Below are 24563 nucleotides of genomic sequence, written 5' to 3' on the forward strand. Positions count from 1 at the left end.
CTGTCACACATTTAGGCCCCGGCACCCAGACAGAGGAGAGCGGTCCCGTAACAGAGAATCTGGCCTTATGTCAGCGCAGAATCTGTATTCATGTCATAGCAGAGAATCAGGCTTCACGTCACCCACCACTGGAACAGGCCACTGTCACACATTTAGGCCCCGGCACTAAGGCAGAGGAGAGAGGTCCCGTAACAGAGAATCTGGCCTGATGTCAGCACAGAATCTGTCTTCATGTCATAGCAGAGAATCAGGCTTCACGTCACCCACCGCTGGAACAGGCCACTGTCACACATTTAGGCCCAGGCACCCAGTCAGAGGAGAGAGGTCCCGTAACAGAGAATCTGGCCTTATGTCAGCACAGAATCTGTCTTCATGTCATAGCAGAGAATCAGGCTTCACGTCACCCACCACTGGAACAAGCCACTGTCACATATTTAGGCCCCGGCACCCAGACAGAGGAGAGAGGTCCCGTAACAGAGAATCTGGCCTTATGTCAGCGCAGAATCTGTATTCATGTCATAGCAGAGAATCAGGCTTCACGTCACCCACCACTGGAACAGGCCACTGTCACATATTTAGGCCCAGGCACCCAGGCAGAGGAGAGAGGTCCCGTAACAGAGAATCTGGCCTTATGTCAGCACAGAATCTGTATTCATGTCATAGCAGAGAATCAGGCTTCACGTCACCCACCACTGGAACAGGCCACTGTCACACATTTAGGCCCAGGTACCCAGGCAGAGGAGAGAGGTCCCATAACCGAGAATCTGGCCTTATGTCAGCGCAGAATCTGTCTTCATGTCATATCAGAGAATCAGGCTTCACGTCACCCACCAGTGTGAGTTTTTATGTATTTCGTATTGCACAAAACAAAATTGTAGTCAAGCTAGAAAAAGGCTAAAACAATCCCTAAAATAAAACGTTAAGTAGACTATATGCAGGGTGAGACTGGCCCATCAGAGGACTGTATGCAATGATAGCAACAGAGGTTACACTTAGTCATTGAAGAGGATGGGCCATCAGAATAATTGTCTTGGGTGAGTCCTAGTAACACTTACCTGCATGTATGCTCACCCAATGTCCTTTTATATACTAAAATGTACTTTCTGTATGGCCCCTAGGCTTTCTGGTATTACTACTAGAGATGAGCGAATCGAATTTCCTCACGCTTCGTGATAACTAGAGTTGAGCGAACACCTGGATGTTCGGGTTCGAGAAGTTCGGCCGAACTTCCCGGAAATGTTCGGGTTCGGGATCCGAACCCGATCCGAACTTCGTCCCGAACCCCATTGAAGTCAATGGGGACCCGAACTTTTCGGCACTAAAAAGGCTGTAAAACAGCCCAGGAAAGAGCTAGAGGGCTGCAAAAGGCAGCAACATGTAGGTAAATCCCCTGCAAACAAATGTGGATAGGGAAATGAATTTAAAAAAAAATAAAAAAAAATAAAAATGACCCAATATCAATTGGACAGAGGTCCCATAGCATAGAATCTGGTTTCACGTCAGCAGAGAATCAGTCTCTTCATGCCATAGCAAAGAATCTGGCCTTATGTCAGCACAGAATCAGTCTCTTCATGCCATAGCAGAGAATTTGGCTTCATGTCAGCACAGAATCTGTCTTCATGTCATAGCAGAGAATCAGGCTTCACGTCACCCACCACTGGAACAGGCCACTGTCACACATTTAGGCCCCGGCACCCAGACAGAGGAGAGCGGTCCCGTAACAGAGAATCTGGCCTTATGTCAGCGCAGAATCTGTATTCATGTCATAGCAGAGAATCAGGCTTCACGTCACCCACCACTGGAACAGGCCACTGTCACACATTTAGGCCCAGGTACCCAGGCAGAGGAGAGAGGTCCCGTAACAGAGACTCTGGCCTTATGTCAGCGCAGAATCTGTCTTCGTGTCATATCAGAGAATCAGGCTTCACGTCACCCACCACTGGAACAGGCCACTGTCACACATTTAGGCCCCGGCACCCAGACAGAGGAGAGCGGTCCCATAACAGAGAATCTGGCCTTATGTCAGCGCAGAATCTGTATTCATGTCATAGCAGAGAATCAGGCTTCACGTCACCCACCACTGGAACAGGCCACTGTCACACATTTAGGCCCAGGTACGCAGGCAGAGGAGAGAGGTCCCGTAACAGAGAATCTGGCCTGATGTCAGCGCAGAATCTGTCTTCATGTCATAGCAGAGAATCAGGCTTCACGTCACCCACCACTGGAACAGGCCACTGTCACACATTTAGGCCCAGGCACCCAGGCAGAGGAGAGAGGTCCCGTAACAGAGAATCTGGCCTGATGTCAGCACAGAATCTGTCTTCATGTCATAGCAGAGAATCAGGCTTCACGTCACCCACCACTGGAACAGGCCACTGTCACATATTTAGGCCCAGGCACCCAGGCAGAGGAGAGAGGTCGCGTAACAGAGAATCTGGCTTCATGTCAGCACAGAATCTGTCTTCATGTCATAGCAGAGAATCAGGCTTCACGTCACCCACCACTGGAACAGGCCACTGTCACACATTTAGGCCCAGGCACCCAGGCAGAGGAGAGAGGTCCCGTAACAGAGAATCTGGCCTGATGTCAGCACAGAATCTGTCTTCATGTCATAGCAGAGAATCAGGCTTCACGTCACCCACCACTGGAACAGGCCACTGTCACACATTTAGGCCCCGGCACCCAGACAGAGGAGAGGTTCATTCAACTTTGGGTTGCCCCGCAATATAATGGTAAAATGAAATTAAAAATAGTATTGAATGAGGAAGTGCCCTGGAGTTGAATAATATATTGTTAAGGGGAGGTAGTTAATATCTAATCTGCACAAGGGATGGACAGGTCCTGTGGGATCCATGCCTGGTTCATTTTTATGAACGTCAGCTTGTCCACATTGGCTGTAGACAGGCGGCTGCGTTTGTCTGTAATGACGCCCCCTGCCGTGCTGAATACACGTTCAGACAAAACGCTGGCCGCCGGGCAGGCCAGCACCTCCAAGGCATAAAAGGCTAGCTCTGGCCACGTGGACAATTTGGAGACCCAGAAGTTGAATGGGGCCGAACCATCAGTCAGTACGTGGAGGGGTGTGCACAGGTACTGTTCCACCATGTTAGTGAAATGTTGCCTCCTGCTAACACGTTCCGTATCAGGTGGTGGTGCACTTAGCTGTGGCGTGGTGACAAAACTTTTCCACATCTCTGCCATGCTAACCCTGCCCTCAGAGGAGCTGGCCGTGACACAGCTGCGTTGGCGACCTCTTGCTCCTCCTCTGCCTTCGCCTTGGGCTTCCACTTGTTCCCCTGTGACATTTGGGAATGCTCTCAGTAGCGCGTCTACCAGCGTGCGTTTGTACTCGCGCATCTTCCTATCACGCTCCAGTGTAGGAAGTAAGGTGGGCACATTGTCTTTGTACCGGGGATCCAGCAAGGTGGCAACCCAGTAGTCCGCACACGTTAAAATGTGGGCAACTCTGCTGTCGTTGCGCAGGCACTGCAGCATGTAGTCGCTCATGTGTGCCAGGCTGCCCAGAGGTAAGGACAAGCTGTCCTCTGTGGGAGGCGTATCGTCATCGTCCTGTGTTTCCCCCCAGCCATGCACCAGTGATGGGCCCGAGCTGCTTTGGGTGCCACCCCGCTGTGAACATGCTTCATCCTCATCCTCCTCCACCTCCTCCTCATCCTCGTCCTCCTCGTCCTCCAGTAGTGGGCCCTGTCTGGCCACATTTATACCTGGCCTCTGGTGTTGCAAAAAACCTCCCTCTGAGTCACTTTGAAGAGACTGGCCTGAAAGTGCTAAAAATGACCCCTCTTCCTCCTCTTCCTCCTGGGCCACCTCCTCTTCCATCATCGCCCTAAGTGTTTTCTCAAGGAGACATAGAAGTGGTATTGTAACGCTGATAACGGCGTCATCGCCACTGGCCATGTTGGTGGAGCACTCGAAACAGCGCAACAGGGCACACAGGTCTCGCATGGAGGCCCAGTCATTGGTGGTGAAGTGGGTCTGATCCGCAGTGCGACTGACCCGTGCGTGCTGCAGCTGAAACTCCACTATGGCCTGCTGCTGCTCGCACAGTCTGTCCAGCATATGCAAGGTGGAGTTCCACCTGGTGGGTACGTCGCATATGAGGCGGTGAGCGGGAAGGCCGAAGTTACGCTGTAGCGCAGACAGGCGAGCAGCGGCAGGGTGTGAAGGCCGGAAGCGCGAACAGACGGCCCGCACTTTATGCAGCAGCTCTGACATGTCGGGGTAGTTGCGAATGAACTTCTGCACCACCAAATTCAGCACATGCGCCAGGCAAGGGATGTGCGTCAAACCGGCTAGTCCCAGAGCTGCAACGAGATTTCGCCCATTATCGCACACCACCAGGCCGGGCTTGAGGCTCACCGGCAGCAACCACTCATCGGTCTGTTGTTCTATACCCCGCCACAACTCCTGTGCGGTGTGGGGCCTGTCCCCCAAACATATGAGTTTCAGAATGGCCTGCTGACGTTTACCCCGGGCTGTGCTGAAGTTGGTGGTGAAGGTGTGTGGCTGACTGGATGAGCAGGTGGAAGAAGAGGAGGAGGAAGCTGAGTAGGAGGAGGAGGAGACAGGAGGCAAAGAATGTTGCCCTGCGATCCTTGGCGGCGGAAGGACGTGCGCCAAACAGCTCTCCGCCTGGGGCCCAGCCGCCACTACATTTACCCAGTGTGCAGTTAGGGAGATATAGCGTCCCTGGCCGTGCTTACTGGTCCACGTATCTGTGGTTGGGTGGACCTTGCCACAGATGGCGTTGCGCAGTGCACACTTGATTTTATCGGACACTTGGTTGTGCAGGGAAGGCACGGCTCTCTTGGAGAAGTAGTGGCGGCTGGGAACAACATACTGTGGGACAGCAAGTGACATGAGCTGTTTGAAGCTGTGTGTGTCCACCAGCCTAAATGACAGCATTTCATAGGCCAGTAGTTTAGAAATGCTGGCATTCAGTGCCAGGGATCGAGGGTGGCTAGCTGGGAATTTACGCTTTCTCTCAAATGTTTGTGAGATGGAGAGCTGAACGCTGCCGTGTGACATGGTTGAGATGCTTGGTGACGCAGGTGGTGGTGTTGGTGGTACATCCCATGTTTGCTGGGCGGCAGGTGCCAACGTTCCTCCAGAGGCAGAGGAAGAGGCCGAGGTGGCGGCAGCAGCAGCAGAAGAGGCCAAGGCAGCAGCAGAAGAGGCCGAGGCGGCAGCAGCAGAAGGGGCAGCAGGGGAAGCCTGAGTGACTTCCTTGTTTTTAAGGTGTTTACTCCACTGCAGTTCATGCTTTGCATGCAGGTGCCTGGTCAAGCAGGTTGTGCTAAGGTTCAGAACGTTAATGCCTCGCTTCAGGCTCTGATGGCACAGCGTGCAAACCACTCGGGTCTTGTCGTCAGCACATTGTTTGAAGAAGTGCCATGCCAGGGAACTCCTTGAAGCTGCCTTTGGGGTGCTCGGTCCCAGATGGCGGCGGTCAGTAGCAGGCGAAGTCTCTTGGCGGCGGGTGTTCTGATTTTGCCCACTGCTCCCTCTTTTGCTACGCTGTTGGCTCGGTCTCACCACTGCCTCTTCCTCCGAACTGTGAAAGTCAATGGCACGACCTTCATTCCATGTGGGGTCTAGGACCTCATCGTCCCCTGCATCGTCTTCCACCCAGTCTTGACCCCTGACCTCCTGTTCAGTCTGCACACTGCAGAAAGACGCAGCAGTTGGCACCTGTGTTTCGTCATCATCAGAGACGTGCTGAGATGGTATTCCCATGTTCTCATCATCAGGAAAAATAAGTGGTTGTGCGTTAGTGCATTCTATCTCTTCCACCCCTGGGGAAGGGCTAGGTGGATGCCCTTGGGAAACCCTGGCAGCAGAGTCTTCAAACAGCATAAGAGACTGCTGCATAACTTGAGGCTCAGACAGTTTCCCTGATATGCATGGGGGTGATGTGACAGACCAATGGGCTTGGTTTTCATGCGCCATCTGTGCGCTTTCTGCAGAAGACTGGGTGGGAGATAATGTGAACGTGCTGGATCCACTGTCGGCCACCCAATTGACTAATGCCTGCACCTGCTCAGGCCTTACCATCCTTAGAACGGCATTGGGCCCCACCAAATATCGCTGTAAATTCTGCTGGCTACTGGGACCTGAGGTAGTTGGTTCACTAGGACGTGTGGCTGTGGCAGAACGGCCATGTCCTCTCCCAGCACCAGAGGGTACACTAACACCACCACGACCATGTCCACGTCCGCGTCCCTTATTAGATGTTTTCCTCATTGTTCCCGTCCACAACAATTTTGAGAATGGCAAATTTGGGAATGCTTTTTCAACCCAGAACAAAAAGTCTGCTTTTACGGTCACTACAAATAACTTGACCAGCTATAACTGTGCAGATTTGGTTGAATAGAGATGTGAGACCTGTTTTTTTTTGCGCTGTGCGACAGTTATAGGTTTAATCACAGAATGACAATTCTATCAGCACGCTAGCGTGTGTCTTAGGTTTTTCTGAATTACACTATTAATACCTTCAATGTAAGATTTTCTTTTTGGGATAGATTTCAAGTAGGCCTCAAATACCACAAACTAGTTATTTTCAGAATGGCAAATTTGGGAATGCTTTTTCAACCCAGAACAAAAAGTCTGCTTTTACGGTCACTACAAATAACTTGACCAGCTAAAACTGTGCAGATTTGGTTGAATAGAGATGTGAGACCTGTTTTTTTTTTGCGCTGTGTGACAGTTATAGGTTTAATCACAGAATGACACTTCTATCAGCACGCTAGCGTGTGTCTTAGGTTTTTCTGAATCACACTATCAATACCTTCAATGTAAGATTTTCTTTTTGGGATAGATTTCAAGTAGGCCTCAAATACCACAAACTAGTTATTTTCAGAATGGCAAATTTGGGAATGCTTTTTCAACCCAGAACAAAAAGTCTGCTTTTACGGTCACTACAAATAACTTGACCAGCTAAAACTGTGCAGATTTGGTTGAATAGAGATGTGAGACCTGTTTTTTTTTGCGCTGTGTGACAGTTATAGGTTTAATCACAGAATGACACTTCTATCAGCACGCTAGCGTGTGTCTTAGGTTTTTCTGAATCACACTATCAATACCTTCAATGTAAGATTTTCTTTTTGGGATAGATTTCAAGTAGGCCTCAAATACCACAAACTAGTAATTTTGAGAATGGCAAATTTGGGAATGCTTTTTCAACCCAGAACAAAAAGTCTGCTTTTGTGGTCACTACAAATAACTTGACCAGCTAAAACTGTGCAGATTTGGTTGAATAGAGATGTGAGACCTGTTTTTTTTTTTGCGCTGTGTGACAGTTATAGGTTTAATCACAAAATGACACTTCTATCAGCACGCTAGCGTGTGTCTTAGGTTTTTCTGAATCACACTATCAATACCTTCAATGTAAGATTTTCTTTTTGGGATAGATTTCAAGTAGGCCTCAAATACCACAAACTAGTTATTTTCAGAATGGCAAATTTGGGAATGCTTTTTCAACCCAGAACAAAAAGTCTGCTTTTACGGTCACTACAAATAACTTGACCAGCTAAAACTGTGCAGATTTGGTTGAATAGAGATGTGAGACCTGTTTTTTTTTGCGCTGTGTGACAGTTATAGGTTTAATCACAGAATGACACTTCTATCAGCACGCTAGCGTGTGTCTTAGGTTTTTCTGAATCACACTATCAATACCTTCAATGTAAGATTTTCTTTTTGGGATAGATTTCAAGTAGGCCTCAAATACCACAAACTAGTTATTTTCAGAATGGCAAATTTGGGAATGCTTTTTCAACCCAGAACAAAAAGTCTGCTTTTACGGTCACTACAAATAACTTGACCAGCTAAAACTGTGCAGATTTGGTTGAATAGAAATGTCAGGTCTATTTTTTAGGCGCTGGGTGACAGGCTCAACTTGCCCCTGATGTAATATATGGCCAAAAAATAACCACACTGTTGATGGTTAAATGCACTTGGGTGACACAGGCTCAGCCTGCACCAGATGTAGTATACGGCCAAAAAATAACCAGACTGTTGATGGTTAAATGCACTTCTTTGACACAGGCTCAGCCTGCAGCTAATGTAGTATATGGCCAAAAAATAACCAGACTGTTGATGGTTAAATGCACTTCGGTGACACAGGCTCAGCCTGCAGCTGATGTAGGATATAGCACAAAATAACCACACTATCGATGGTTAAATACACTTGGTGATAGCTCGTGCTGGCGCACCACAAGTCACAAAATGGCCGCCGATCACCCCAGAAAAAAAGTGATCTAAAAACGCTCTGGGCAGCCTCAAAAAAGTGAGCAAGTCAATAATAGCACTTCAATGATCCACAGCTGCAGATCGATCACAGAATGAAGTCTTTTGGAGGAGTTAATCTGCCTAATCTCGCCCTAACGTCGCAGCTGCAACCTCTCCCTATACTGATCATAGCAGAGTGACGTGCGGCGCTACGTGACTCCAGCTTAAATAGAGGCTGGGTCACATGGTGCACTGGCCAATCACAGCCATGCCAATAGTAGGCATGGCTGTGATGGCCTCTTGGGCCAAGTAGTATGACGCTTGTTGATTGGCTGCTTTGCAGCCTTTCAAAAAGCGCCAAGAAAGCGCCGAACACCGAACCCGAACCCGGACTTTTGCGAAAATGTTCGGGTTCGGGTCCGTGTCACGGACACCCCAAAATTCGGTACGAACCCGAACTATACAGTTCGGGTTCGCTCATCCCTAGTGGTAACGAATCGCAATTTTCCTAAAATGGTGGCTACATGTGTGAGGACTGAGAACATGGGGCAAGGAACTCTGGGAAGGCGGGATCACCCAGATTGACATGCCTGCATGCCTGCAGCCAGCCCTGTGATGTCACAGCCCTATAAATATGGCAGCCATTTTAGATTCTGCCTTTTACCAGTATTCAGAGTGCAGGGGAAAAATGTGTGAAGGCGCTAGGGACAGCAATTGGAAAAACCTAATTGTGGAAAAAAATAGTCAGAAAAAACTATTTATATGTGCCGGGAAAGAATAGGGAGGAATCATTACACAGCATCTTAGTGCAGGGAGAGACGTCAGAAGGCGCTAGGGACATTGATAGGAAAGCGATTTACAAGTGCAGGGAAAGATTATTTGAGGGATCCAAATAGCCATTAGACAGCTCTGTCATTCCAGCTATTTGTTAGTGGGCTGCAAGTGCTATGTTAAAAAGCCTTTAGTGGCTTATATCTTTGTATCTTATTCAGTACTACAAGAAAAATATATACGCATTTCACTTCTGCAGTTATTTCTTTTGAAAGCGTATAGGGATGTATTACAGTAAAAAAAGGAAAATATATACGCACTGCACTGTTGCAGTTATTTCTGGTGAAAGCGTATAGGGGCGTATTTCAGTGCTACAAGAAAAATATATACAGGTGAAACCCACAAAATTTGAATATCGTGCAAAAGTCCATTTATTTCAGTAATGCAAATTAAAAGGAATTGCATTAATGCAATGGCTGACTTTATATTATGCCGCCTTACCAGTGACCCTCGCGTTGTACGCATTTTGGCCAACACCAATTATTGGTTGCTCACCCTTCTCAACCCCCCCTACAAAGAGAACTTCTCATCTCTCATTCCTGTGGTGGAGAGGACTAGCAAAATGGTGCAATGGTGTATAAGCGTTTAATAGAACAGGTTCTGTAGACATCTATGTGTAATCAGCTGACGACGGTGTAAAAGAAGTGCGCTTCTTGTTGACGCTAAGATTGACCTGTAAGGCTGAGTTGATACTTGAGTTATTTGGTCAGTTTTGGCCCCATGACTGCCCAAATAAGTGAAGTATGCAGTGATTCTGAGAGCGACACCTGTCATGTGCTTGTCATACTGACTCACAGTATTGTTTCAGTACCACAGCAGACTCCCTATGCATGTTACTGCAAGGCACAGTGTTCTACACTCCTATAAAGGCTCTCTGCAGCCCGGAAATAGCTGTTTTTTAACGAGATTCGCAGTGAATAAATTTGGATTGAAGCAAATTTTTCTGAAAAATTAGCTCATGTCTAATTACTACACATCCTCTTTGCGAATAGGTATGAGCCGCGATACCAGATAAAACCTATGGACATGAGCTGCACTGTTTCAGCTACAGTATTTTTTTCCAATCCTGAAAAAAATGTTTTATGAACTTGTTTTAAAGAAAATCTCCAGGTTCCTTCTATCATTCTGACAGTTACTAGTAACCTGTAGATATACAATATCCTATCCTTTTGTGAAGCACACATCTACTTTATGAAATATTTTTATTTCTTGTCTTCGCCCAGCAGCCAAATTTTTTTATATCACAACCTTCTTTATTGGGAAATGTTCTGTCGTGTATGAAACTAATGAAAATATGATGGAGGTACTGTAAGTGCCTATATCCAAAGATGTAGCTAAAGAGGGTGCAGAGGTAGCATTCTCACCCAGGGTGTCCAAAGGTCCCTCTGCCATATGAGACAATATCAGCAGGGATGGACATACCATATCTGCAACTTGTTTTGCTGCACAGTGGCCCAGTAGGTTGGAGGCCTGATGCAAGATGATTTTTGCTATATATTAAATTCCATGTAAAGACCTGATGAATTAATTTAATGGTTCTTAATTACTGGTGAATTGTTAGAAATACATAAAAGGATGCTTTTTGATGAACAATTACAGGCAAGTGGCACATGTGCTGTTTTTGCACAGAGGCCCTCAGCTGCCTGTGTCCACCCCTGGACACCAGTATTAGGGACCTTGTTACATTTTTTATTTAGGACCCATAAGCTTCAAATGATGCCTCTGTCTAAGTCACTGAGTAGATAAAAGGATATACTGCACCCCTAACTAGGTGACCACAACATTAAACTGAAGTCTAAAGGTCCTGATAATTATCCTGTGGAAAAGGTGGCGGCGATCAACCAATGAAGACGCCAATACGCAGAGGTGATCAGGTGATCCTGGTCTTTTAGCCTGCACCTAAAATCATCATTTCTGTGCATCAGACAGTGCTGTGAAAAGGGGATCTGCTGCCCAGAAACAATGATTTTCTATGGGGACAAGCTCATCCCCATACAGCTGATGCAATTGATGCATGTTAATCTCTGGTGACGATCAGGCAATTATTGGGAACATTTGGTTTGTTTTCGATAATTGCCTGAAACATCGGTATGTGTAAAATGATCTTAAGGGTATCATGGTATGGATCATTCTTTTCTGCTCAAAAATCTGCAGTGGAATAGATAAAAGATTTTCCAAATCTTATTTAAGTTAGTTTTTCTTATGCTTAGAAATTGACCTGCTGTGCAGCTTAGAAAATCTGCAGCATGTCAATTCTTTGTGGGGCTCCGTGGCTGATGTATTGTGGTTTCACCATAGGAATTAATGAGGTTGTATAAATACACAGAATATTCACACCAAAAACAGAACCAAAAACTGCAATAAATGCAGATAAGTACAGATTTATGTAGCATTTTTATCACATTTTTCATGTTGTTTTCCTGCAGATTTTCTGCACACAAATCTGCACAGTGGGCAGGTACCCCTTTGAGAGATGGTGTAACCTTGCCATTATATATGTATATGCTTATTAAAAAAAAGTATTAAATATGAAAAATTGACATCACTGTTCAGATAATTGGGGAGTAGGTATCAGTAATCACAACTTGCAGCAGGAAGACAGCATGAAATAGCATTAAAAAATCTGGACCATCTTCTCATAGAACTGAACATTGTGTTATTCTTGCTATTTCTCCTATAAATGTATGAACAAATTGACAACAACAACATGTTGCCATTGCCACTTTCAAAGGAGTGTGGGCCTCTATAGTCTGGCACTGCCGAATATCTTGTGTGCCCGAGTCAGTGTATTTAAATCTAATTTAGCCTCTATTTCTGAAAAGTTGCTGCCGGGATTCGAACTCCCAACCTTCTACATTACAGCAAAGAATGTTAAAGGGAGTCTGTCACCACATTTGAGCCTATTAGACAGATCCAATAGCGTTATATGTGCCACCCAGAAGTTTAAAACGGTACCTTTGTTGCATATACCGGAGTCTTGTTTCAGCCAAAAATGAACTTTGCAGGTTCTGTAAATGCGCCCTCTCAAGTGCCCAGGGCGGCGTCTCAATCTTCCGAGCCCAAGACCGGACCTCCCCAACGGCTCATAACCCTGCCCTCCGTGTGCCTCTGCCCGCCCGTTTACGCTCCTCCTCTCTCCTTTTCCACTGCGCCGCAGGAGAGAGGAGGAGCGTAAACGGGCGAGCAGAGGCACACGGAGGGCGGGGTTATGAGCCGTTGGGGAGGTCCGGTCTTGAGCTCGGAAGATTGAGACGCCGCCCTGGGCACTTGAGAGGGCGCATTTACAGAACCTACAAAGTTCATTTTTGGCAGAAACAAGACGCCGGTATATGCAACAAAGGTTCCGTTTTAAACTTCTGGGTGGCACATATAACGCTGTTGGATCTGTCTAATAGGCTCAAATGTGGTGACAGACTCCCTTTAACCATTACACTATAGAGCTGCATGGGCAGTTACAGAAAATAAATGAAAATATGAGACTTCTGCTGTATAGTAACATAGTACATAGTAACATAGTACATAGTAACATAGTACATAAGGCCGAAAAAAGACATTTGTCCATCCAGTTCGGCCTGTTATCCTGCAAGTTGATCCAGAGGAAGGCAAAAAAAAAACCTGTGAGGTAGAAGCCAATTTTCCTCACTTTAGGGGAATAAAAAATTCCTTCCCGACTCCAATCAGGCAATCAGACTAACTCCCTGGATCAACGACCCCTCTCTAGTAGCTATAGCCTGTAATATTATTACACTCCAGAAATACATCCAGGCCCCTCTGGATTTCCTTTATTGTACTCACCATCACCACCTCCTCAGGCAGAGAGTTCCATAGTCTCAGTGTTCTTACCATAAAGAATCCTTTTCTATGTTTGTGTACAAAGCTTCTTTCCTCCAGACGCAGAGGATGTCCCCTCGTCACAGTCACAGTCCTGGGGATAAATAGATGATGGGATAGATCTCTGTACTGACCCCTGATATATTTATACATAGTAATTAGATCTCCCCTCAGTCGTCTTTTTTCTAAAGTGAATAACCGTAATTTTGATAATCTTTCAGGGTACTGTAGTTGCTCCATTCCAGTTATTACTTTAGTTGCCCTCCTCTGAACCCTCTCCAGCTCTGCTATGTCTGCCTTGTTCACAGGAGCCCAGAACTGTACACAGTACTCCATGTGTGGTCTGACTAGCGATTTGTAAAGTGGTAGGACTATGTTCTCATCACGGGCATCTATGCCCCTTTTGATGCAACCCATTATCTTATTGGCCTTGGCAGCAACTGCCTGACACTGGTTTTTGCAGCTTAGTTTGCTGTTTATTAAAATTCCTAGATCCTTTTCCATGTTAGTGTTACCGAGTGTTTTACCATGTACGGGTGATGTACGGGTGATTTGAATTATTCCTTCTCATGTGCATAACTTTACATTTGTCAGTGTTAAACCTCATCTGCCACTTATCTGCCCAAGCCTCCAATCTATCCAGATCTCTCTGTAGTAGTATACTGTCCTCTTCAGTGTTAATTACTTTACACAGTTTAGTGTCATCTGCGAAAATTGATACTTTACTTTGCAAGCCTTCTACAAGATCAGTAATAAATATATTGAAGAGAATAGGGCCCAATACTGACCCCTGAGGTACCCCACTAGTGAGAGTGACCCAATCTGAGTGTGTACCATTAATAACCACCCTCTGTTTTCTATCATTGAGCCAGTTACTTACCCACATACAGACGTTTTCTCCCAGTCCGAGCATTCTCATTTTGACCTTTTATGTGGTATAGTATAGTATAGTTATACTTACTACTAGTAAGTATTCCTATACAGCAGAAGTCTCATACTGGCCATGCAGCTCTATAGTGTAGTGGTTAACATTCTTGGCTGTAATGTAGAAGGTTGGGAGTTCGAATCCCTCCAGAAACATTTCAGTAATAGAGGATAAATTAGATTTATATACACTGGGTGTCCCCAAGCACTGACTCCATATATGGACATAGCTATAAATCGAGTCAGAGCAGGGACTCCTAAGCCGAACTAGAGTCCCGACACCCTCCCCTCTTCAGAGCAGGGGGTTCCTGGCTTAATGCTCGGGTTCTCCCATTTACTTCCATTGTGCTCGGGTGCTCTACAGAGCACCCGAGCATCGGGAAGTGTTCTACTCGAGTACCAGAGGACACAAGCACTTTGGTGCTTGACCAACACTAGTAATCAGTATTAGATCGACAGGGGTTCAATTCCCGGAAAAGCTGCAGATCAACAGTTTGAAAGGGCCACAGCACTCATGCAAGTTCAATGTTTTCCTGTACACCGTCTACACCAGGGGCTTTGCTAGGGTCTGAAAACATCCGGGGCATGTACCACGCCCCTGGGAACCCATGCACCCACCCCGTGAAGCCATCACCACTGGGGGGGGAGGCCCTTCACAGTAGTTATTAACCCCTTTCAGCAGTCCCCCCTTCAGTGAATGGAGGACTGCTGAAAGGGGTTAATAACTACTGTGAAGGGCCTAGTCATCTGGGCAACCGCACAGATCATCCCCCATCCCCCTTGTACTTGTTCTGCTGATCCGCTACTTGCAGGTTTCATGGGCCTGAGTTCAGTCACTTCGGTGCGCAATCCGGTCCTGCTGCGTGTGATCCCGTGAGACCAGTGACCTACAGCGGGGGTCTCACGGGATCATGCGCCGCAGGACGGGATTGCGCACCTAAGTGACTGAACTCATGACCGCGGAGCCCGCAAGTAGCGGAACAAGTAATAGCCAAATTTAAAATAAAATGCTACCAGGCCAGCATAACATTCGGGGCACTGGACAAACATCCGGGGCTCAAGCCCCAAATGTTTTGACCTAGCGACGCCCCTGGTCTACACTATAGACAGCTATTCATTCAATTCAATGGGATGAACAGCTGTAATTACACTACACCGCAAAAGTAGACGGCATGCAGGTAAACATTGAAGAGTACACAGTGCTTGCACAAGTGCCATAGCCCCTTCAAACAGCTAATCGGACGGGGTGCCAGGAGTAGGACCTTTACCGAACTGATATTGATCACCTATCCTGAGCATAGTCCAGAAAACCCTTTTAACTGGTTGCTCTGAACGTTTCACTGTAAGAGGAACCTTTTTTATTTCCATATTTACATGTGTTTGTTATTTCCACAATGGTTACATTTGAGCATTGTATATATAACTGAACCATTGTCATATAAAACATATAACTACCCATGTTTTTAAGGTAATAGAAAAGAAGCTGAGAGAGCTCATAAGATTTTTTTTCCTTGGGCTAATATATCATTGCTTTTCTTGGTATGTTTAGTGATTGCCTGCCACACAGCAGCTGTGATCCTGGGAGGTGATGTCACACACGAGGCAGTGATTTGTTATAATACTTTTGGTTTCTTCTGTGTGGAGAATACATGTCCATCATCAAATGACAACCTAGCAGCATAGTCTAATAATAGTCTCGCAATAAATATCAGCTCCGACTGCAGTCTACAACATGAAAGGCAATTCTACCTGAGTTGCTTTGATGGCTCTAACAATTATTTATACACTCTTGTTAATCAATTATGGACTGTTTATCAAGCTGGCCCAAAGTAGATGCTGTTTATAGAACTAATATATTTATGTTAAAATATTTGAAATCTAATATCATAACCATAACTAAGGCCTGCTTTACACAGCCATTTTTAGATCCGGCAGGTTGTTCCATCAGGGAACAGCCCACTGGATCTCTCTGCATTCCGACATTGTCGGAAGCTACCACATCACCTTCCAGCCCTATTCACTATAATAGGGAACGGTGGAGATCCGGCCACAGCCTAGCATATTTAGTGGGGGGGGGGGAAGCGGTTGTCAGGTAGCGTTCGGCAGTGCCGGATCCAGACATCTCCGGCAGGCTGCTCCCTGCCAGAACAGCCTGCCGGAGATGGTAAACGCTGGTGTGAAACTTGCCTTAATCATTTTTCATGTAAGTCACTAAATCATTTTCTCTTTAAAGCGGTTGCCTTACCACAGACAGACCCTTTAATCTGGTAACTGCTGCAATAATCAGATGACCATGCTGAGGGAGATTTAAAGTGAAAGGCTGTCTATGTAATACATAGACGGTTCAAGTCCGTCAGAGTGAATTGAACTCCCCATTATAATTTCCATTTACCGTAATAAAGCAAATGGACAGGGGTTGTGCTGATGGGATTATATCTTCATCACTGTTCTTATAACACTTCATAAAGTTACATTTAGGCACCAATTTGGATTCTTGGGCTTTTGCTCTAAAAATTCTTTTTTTGAACTAGATAGGTTTACTGGCCAATTCCCATACTTGAGGGTCTTCCTGAGTGGGAGTTACAGTGCATTCTGGAAAGTCATCAGACCTCTTTACTTTTTCAGATCTTGTTAGGTTGTGGCCTTCTGCTAACATAAAAATAAGTTCACATTTTTCCCAGTGATTTTGCACTCAATACACCATAATGACAAAGTGAAAACAGAATGTTTGAAATCTTTGCTAATGTATTACAAAGGAAAATCTAAAATATTGCATTGACATATTTATTAAGACCCTTTGGTATCGATTACAGCCTCCAGTCTTCATAGGTTTTATGCCAAAAGGTTTGCACACCCAGTTTGGGAATTTTCTGCCATTTTCTGACAGGTTAGATGGGGACTGTCAGTGGACAGCCATTTTCAAATATCTTCAGAGATGTTCAATTGGGTTCAAGTCAGGGCTCTGACTGGGCCACTCAAGGATATTCACAGAGTTGTCCCTAATCCACTCCTGTGTTGTCTTTGCTGTATGTTTTTCTCCATGTACCTAATTTAACTCTGACCAGTTTCCCTGTCCAAGCCACTAAAAACACCCCATACACACTCACTGTAGGGATGGTATTGGGCAGTGCCTGGTTTCCTCCGAACATGCTGATTAGAATTGATGTCAAAAAGTTCAATCTTTGTTTCATCAGACCAGAGACTCTTCTTTCTCACAGTCTGAGAGTACGTTACATGCTTTTCTGCAAACTTTTATGTGTCTTTTGCTGAGGAGAGGCTTATTTCTGGCCACTCTGCCATAAAGCCTAGATTGGTGGAGTGGTGCAGTGATGGTTGACCTTCTGGAAGCTTTACCCATCTGCACCCAAGATCTTTGGAGTTTATTCAAAGTGACCATTGGGTTCTTTGTCACATCTCATTTAAGGTCCTTTCCCCCTGATTACTTTGTTTGGAAGGGCGGCCAGCTCTAGGAAGAGTCCTGCTGGTCGCATATGTCTTCCATTTAAGAATTACGGAGGCCATTGTGCTTTTGGAACTTTTAGTGCAGCATATTGTTTTTTACCCTTCTCCAGATCTGTGCCTCCACACGGTTATGTCTCTGGACTCTACAGGCAGTTTTTTCCTCCTCATGACATGGTTCCTGTTCTGCTATGCATTGTCAGCTGTGAGATCCTATATAGACAGGGGTGTTCATTTCCAAATCATGTCCAATCAACTGGATTTACCACAGGTGGACTCCAATCAAGGTCCAGAAGCATCTCAAATATGATCAAGAGAAATGGGAGGCCCACAGAGCTAAATTTCAAGTGTCACAGCAAAGGGTCTGAATACTTATTCTGATGTAATTTTTTATAAAGTGAGATTGAGTGCAGATTAATGGGGGAAAACTGGAATGTAGTTGCTATTTTAGCAAAAGGCCGTAACATAACAAAATGTGAAAGGGTCTGAACACTTTCCAAATGCAATGTATAGGGACAACCCCAATCCTAGTCATAGGCCATAGAACAAAAAGATGTAGTAAACACTTGGCACTTCTAAGGGGTGTAGAAGGAGACCTATCCTACAAGAATATTCTTAAATGTGTTCATTAAATTACACATTTCAGAGCTACATCGGCTCCTTGATCAGACAAATCAGTTATGTAAACCTCTGAGTTAAAGCAATCAATAGTTTTATCATAACCTGACTCATTTGAATGGAAAATGAAGACTCATTAAGACAAAAACTAAAACCACCCATTCTCAGGATCCAGAGTATGTGCCAGTGGTAGGTCCCCCAAAGATCAATGTTTTTGATATAGCCTATCCAAAGGAGTTGATTGTTTTAGTGTGCATTAATAATCATGAAAAATTGTTAATCACATATTTATCGTATTTCAGGTAAGAAAAGTTGTGCAACAAGAAGGTTTTGACAGAAAGAAACGAGGATATAGAGATATAAATGACATCGATATTAACATGAATGACCCTTTATTTACAAAGCAGTGGTATCTGGTAAGTATAATATGATCATGAAGCATGTATGAGTTTATACATATTTATATATATTTATATTGCATGTCACCATGTCACTTGATGGTTAAAAAGTAATATTTTTGTGTTAATAATAAGTAATGTGGATTAGATTTTTATTTTACAAGTAAAATTACAACAACCCCTCCCAAAAAATAACTTTTATAGTCTATGGACAAAATACCATAAAATTTGTTATACTGAGAACTTGCTGGGTGCAGCATTTTTGGCTTTGAAAAGTTCTTAACAAAACAGACCCCAGAAAAGCACCATGAAAAAAAGTATGTGTGAATGTAAGCTGCAGTAGGCCTTAAGAGGCATCTGTCAGCAGTTGTGTACCTACAGTATGAAACTGGCTGAACTGGTGCATGTGCACGTGGCAGCTAAAAGCATATGTGTTGGTCCCACGTGCATTACACCTAGAGGCTCTGCTCTCTCTGCATCTGACGCGCCCTCTCCACTTTGATTGACAAGGCAAGGCAGTGAAAACATCATCACATCTGGCCCTGTCAATCAAAGTGCAGAGGGTGCAGCAGCTGCAGAGAGCAGATCCTCTAGGTATGATGTCAAAGACCCTGTTGCTCGTAGAGGCTCATTTGCATAAATTAAAACTTTTTCTCAGCAATGCGCGCACTTCAGCCTTCAGCTGCCAAGCACACATGCAACAGGTTAGCCAGTTACCTAGGTACAAATCTGCTGACAGATTCCCTTTAAGCTGCAGAAAGATGCAGTGTATTATGTTATATCTTTTGAATATCAATAACCAATGTTCTCAAGCGACATTTTGTCATTTTATTTAAAGATCAACACAGGTCAAGCTGATGGGACACCAGGACTTGATTTAAATGTAGCAGAAGCTTGGGAGCTGGGTTACACAGGGAAAGGAGTTACTATAGCAATTATGGATGATGGTAAGCACCAAACTGAATTAACTTTCTAAAAAATTAAAGAATTCATGTTAATTTGCTATACCTATTGACTTTATTTTTACATGTTTTATTATATTCTATCATAACTTTTATTTAAGGCAATATTTCATGAAGGTAATTTCTTAAGTCAGTTTTGCTGAGGTCTGCATTGGTTTAATTTGCAACAAATTTATAAAAAATTGCATTTTATTTGATAAATCTGGCACATCCTTACAAATAACATTTTTAGCTTAGGATGTTATTCCAGTTTTTAACATCACCTACCTATTGGAGTCAGAATTGCACATTCTTTTGCAACTTTTAAAAAAAGTTACTGTTGATAAATCTGTTTTGCACCTAATTAAAGGGATTGGCCCATCTTGGACATTGATGACTTATCACTAGAGCTTATTATGGCACATATAAGCGCACACCCTCTGCATATATAAGAGCAACAACATACGCAGTAGTAGATGGCAGAACAGTAAGCAGGGGGGCGCAGACAGGGGCCAGGGGGGCACAGGCCAGGGGGGCGCAGACAAGGGCCGGGGGCGCATACAGGGGCCAACGGGGCAGAGACAAGGGGCAGAGAGGCACAGACAGGGGCCAAGGGTGCAAAGTCAAGGGGGGGGGCACAGGGCCAGGCAATATACTGAGATTTCTACATGGCCTCCCTAACATTCCTTCATAAATTACCTACACGTCCATTTGATAAGCAATAGTAAACTATTTTCCACAAAACAAGCGAATTTCACCTCACTACATCCCCCACCTCCTCACTCTTCTGTCACAAAATACCAACTGCGTCACTCAAAGGATTCCCGCCTCAAAGTTATGGGCGGGGCCTGAGTATAGAGGGAAGGAAAGCCTACGCGAGGTAGGCATAGCTGAAGCTTGGTGACTGCGGGATACTACAACTCCCGTGATCCTCAGCGGGCAGACCCGGAAACATGTAGAAAGTGGAGTCTGTGGGTGGGAAGGAGGAAGGTTGACAAGTGAGAGGGGAGAGCTTCTGAGCCGACAGGAGAAGGCTGGGGGACCCCAAAACAGTGCCATACCTGAGCATTTATACACAGGGCTGGGGGGGGGGCTAAGCTATGAGGGGAGTGGACACTGTTTACATGATATGTCTAAGCTGCTCCAAAAGTTACTAAGTCAGAGATTTACCATTGTGAAGCTATTTTAAGCCTTAGGCCTCTTGCACACGCACATATGCATTCCATGGCCATATTGTGGACAGCATTTGTGGATCCGCAATACACGGGTACTGTTCTGTGGGCATTCTGCATCACGGATCCGGACCCATTCACTTGAATGGGTTCGCAAATCCGGAGATGCAGAATCGTGCGGGACGGCAGCACGGAACGAAACCCTACGGAAGCACCACTGAGTGCTTCCGTGGGGTTTTGTCCCGTACTTCCGTTCCGTGACTGCTACCGCCACTACTTCCATGAATCCCTGCACCACTACTTCCCGGGTAGGTAGGCTGCTGCGAAGCAGGTGCTCTACTCTGAGCACTTTTGGCTCCCGACCTCCGACTGCTGCCACCCTGCTGACTCCCAGCCATGCTTTCAACACATATAACCGCCGACGTGAACTGAGAATATATTTTTCTTTTTGCATTGAAATAGGCCAGTAAACGCTTTCAGCAGAAATAAATGCACCAGTGAAGTTCATATATATTTTTCTTTCTGTACTGAAATCGGCCACTGAATGCTTTTGCCACAAATAAGTGCACCAGTGAAATGCGTACATATTTTCTTTTTTACTGTAATACGCCCCTATACGCTTTCAACAGAAATAACTGTAGAATTAAACTGAGCATATATTTTTCTTGTTGGACTGAAACACGCCCCTATACGCTTTCACCAGAATTAACTGCAGAAATGCACTAAGAATTTTTTTTTATTTTTTTACTGTAATACGCCCCTATACGCTTTCACCAGAAATAACTGCAACAGTGCAGTGCATATATATTTTTCTTATTTTACTGAAATACGCCCCTATACACTTTCAACAGAAATAACTGCAACAGTGCAGTGCATATATATATTTTTTTATTTTACTGAAATACGCCCCTATACGCTTTCACCAGAAATAACTGCAACAGTGCAATGCGTATATATATTTTTCTTATTTTACTGAAATACGCCCCAATACACTTTCACCAGAAATAACTGCAACAGTGCAATGCATATATATTTTTCTTATTTTACTGAAATACGCCCTATACGCTTTCACAGAATTAACTACAGAAATGCACAGAGAATATATTTTTTTCCTTTTTTACTGTAATACGCCCCTATACGCTTTTACCAGAAATATCTGCAACAGTGCAATGCGTATATATTTTTCTTTGTTACTGAAATATGCCCCTATATGCTTTCAACAGAAATAACTACAGAAGTTAAATGTGTATATATTTTTCTTGTAGTACTGAATAAGATACTAAGACATAAGCCTCTAAAGGCTTTTCAACATAAGACGTGCAGCCCAATAACAAAAAGCTGGAATGACAGAGCTGTCTAATGACTATTTGGATCCTCAAATAATCGTTCCCTGCACTTGTAAATCACTTTCTTATCAATGTCCCTAACGCCTTCTGAAGTCTCTCCCTGCACTAAGATGATGTGAAATTATTCCCCCCTATCCTTTCCCTGCAGTTATAAATTTGTTTTTTCTGTCTTTTTTTTTTCACAATCATTTTTCCAATAGTTGTCCCTAGCGCCTTCACACATCTGTCCCTGCACTCTGAACGCTGGAAAACTTCTGACTGTAAGATGGCCAATGTATTTATAGGGCTGTGGCATCACAGGGCTGACTGGCTGCTGATTGGCTGCATGCAGGCATGTCAATCTGGATGATACCGCCTTCCCAGAGTTCCTTGTCCCATGTCCTCAGTCCTCACACGTGTAGCCGCCATTTTAGGAAAAATACGATTCGCTACCATGAAGCGCGAGGAAATTCTCATTCAATGAGAATTTAATTTTTCCTGATATTCTAAACGAATTTCACTTTGTCAGCTTTGATTCACTTATCTCCAAAAGGTACACTTAGATCAAAGGGACAAATAGAATTAAAAGGAACCTCTTACCACCATAGTGTCCTCCCAACCACCTTGAGAACCTCATAGCTCTGGTCAGCGGTCCCCATGCCCTTAATCATGTGTTTGGATAGTTCATATGATGGATAACTTTGCTACAAAACCACTTTATTCCCCCTGTGAGCAGTATTCAAATGGACAGTTTAAATTCCAGGGAACAGTGATCTTGACACACTAAGGCAAGCTTGCTGTGCCCCCATCCTGCCTCTTAACTCTTGATGGCTGTCTCTAGGCTTGTGTACATCAGACGTGATCTCAAGTGTCTGATTACACTTGCTAAGACATCTATCAAAAGTTTGAAACACTTAATTCTGCCCTTGGATTGAACATCACTGCTCACATGAGCTGTGCTGGCCAATCCACCAATCCAAGTGCTAGCCAATCCAAGTACTGGCAGAAGATGAGTCTAGGAATTGGTGGATCTGCAGCTGATAACTAGTGATGAGCGGCAGGGGCAATATTCGAATTCGCGATATTTCGCGAATATTTGGGCGAATAGTCACCATATATTCGAGAATTCATGATCTCCAGGCATTATTTTCTTGATTGCGAATATTCTCATAAAAATTCGCATGAACTGGTATTTAAAAAAAATATCGAATATTCGCGATTACGAATATATTTTGCGATATTCTAAATATTCTCGAAGTGCCGATATTCGCAAATAAAATTCGCAATTCGAATATTCGTGATCAACACAACTGATAACGTGAGAAGGTGGGCACCAGGTGAGTGTTCTGTTCACTCCCCAGGTGATTTTTTTCTCTCTCTTGAATCAGAGGGTTATTTTAATGTATTGCTTGACTAACATCAATGTTAGTAAGGTAGGGGAAGCATAGTGGTTAGCCTCTTTGCCTTGCTGCATTGGGATTCTGAGTTTGAATCTGACCATTGACAACATCTTCATGAAGTGTACATAGTCTCCTCGTGTTTGCTTGGGTTTCTTCTGGGTACTCAGTAGCTAGCCCCTTTGCCTTGCTGTATTGGGGTCCTGAGTTTGAATCTGACCAATGACAACATCTTCATGGAGTGTACATGGTCTCCTCATGTTTGCATGGGTTTCCTCTGGGTACTCTCAAGTGTCCACCCAAGAACAGGGGAGGTTAATTGGATTCCGCTAAAAAAATTTTTACCCTACTGAATGTTGAGGAATGAGCGCCTAAGTGGCAGCCTCTGACTCCATGCTCCATAAATATCCTACTTTCTTGAGTCCCTGGGGTGAGAAAAGTGTAACACAAATGTCTGTTGTTGTAAAGTATATTTTAAGATTTATATATATACACTGCTCAAAAAAATAAAGGGAACACAAAAATAACACATCCTAGATCTGAATTAATTAAATATTCTTCTGAAATACATTGTTCTTTACATAGTTGAATGTGCTGACAACAAAATCACACAAAAATTAAAAATGGAAATCAAATTTTTCAACCCATGGAGGTCTGGATTTGGAGTCACACTCAAAATTAAAGTAGAAAAACACACTACAGGCTGATCCAACTTTGATGTAATGTCCTTAAAACAAGTCAAAATGAGGCTCAGTAGTGTGTGTGGCCTCCACTTGCCTGTATGACCTCCCTACAATGCCTGTGCATGCTCCTGATGAGGTGGCGGACGGTCTCCTGAGGGATCTCCTCCCAGACCTGGACTAAAGCATCTGCCAACTCCTGGACAGTCTGTGGTGCAACGTGACGTTGGTGGATAGAGCGAGACATGATGTCCCAGATGTGCTCAATTGGATTCAGGTCTGGGGAACGGGCGGGCCAGTCCATAGCATCAATGCCTTCGTCTTGCAGGAACTGCTGACACACTTCAACCACATGAGGTCTAGCATTGTCTTGCATTAGGAGGAACCCAGGGCCAACCGCACCAGCATATGGTCTCACAAGCGGTCTGAGGATCTCATCTCGGTACCTAATGGCAGTCAGGCTACCTCTGGAGAGCACATGGAGGGCTGTGCGGCCCTCCAAAGAAATGCCACCCCACACCATTACTGACCCAATGCCAAACCGGTCATGCTGGAGGATGTTGCAGGCAGCAGAACGTTCTCCACGGCATCTCCAGACTCTGTCACGTCTGTCACAGGTGCTCAGTGTGAACCTGCTTTCATCTGTGAAGAGCACAGGGCGCCAGTGGCGAATTTGCCAATCTTGGTGTTCTCTGGCAAATGCCAAACGTCCTGCACAGTGTTGGGCTGTAAGCACAACC

The 24563-nt window shown here is 44.8% G+C and overlaps 1 protein-coding gene across 1 annotated transcript in view; it reads left to right on the forward strand.

Moving 5' to 3' along the window:
• PCSK2 (proprotein convertase subtilisin/kexin type 2) overlaps positions 1–24563 on the forward strand; it is a 293015-nt gene that overhangs the window by 167833 nt on the left and 100619 nt on the right. Inside the window, 2 exon segments of the mRNA XM_040430178.1 lie at positions 18213–18326; positions 19147–19255. Coding sequence (XP_040286112.1) covers positions 18213–18326; positions 19147–19255 — 223 coding nt within the window.

Source organism: Bufo bufo, chromosome 4, assembly GCF_905171765.1.
Source record: "Bufo bufo chromosome 4, aBufBuf1.1, whole genome shotgun sequence".
NCBI classification, from domain to species: domain Eukaryota; kingdom Metazoa; phylum Chordata; class Amphibia; order Anura; family Bufonidae; genus Bufo; species Bufo bufo.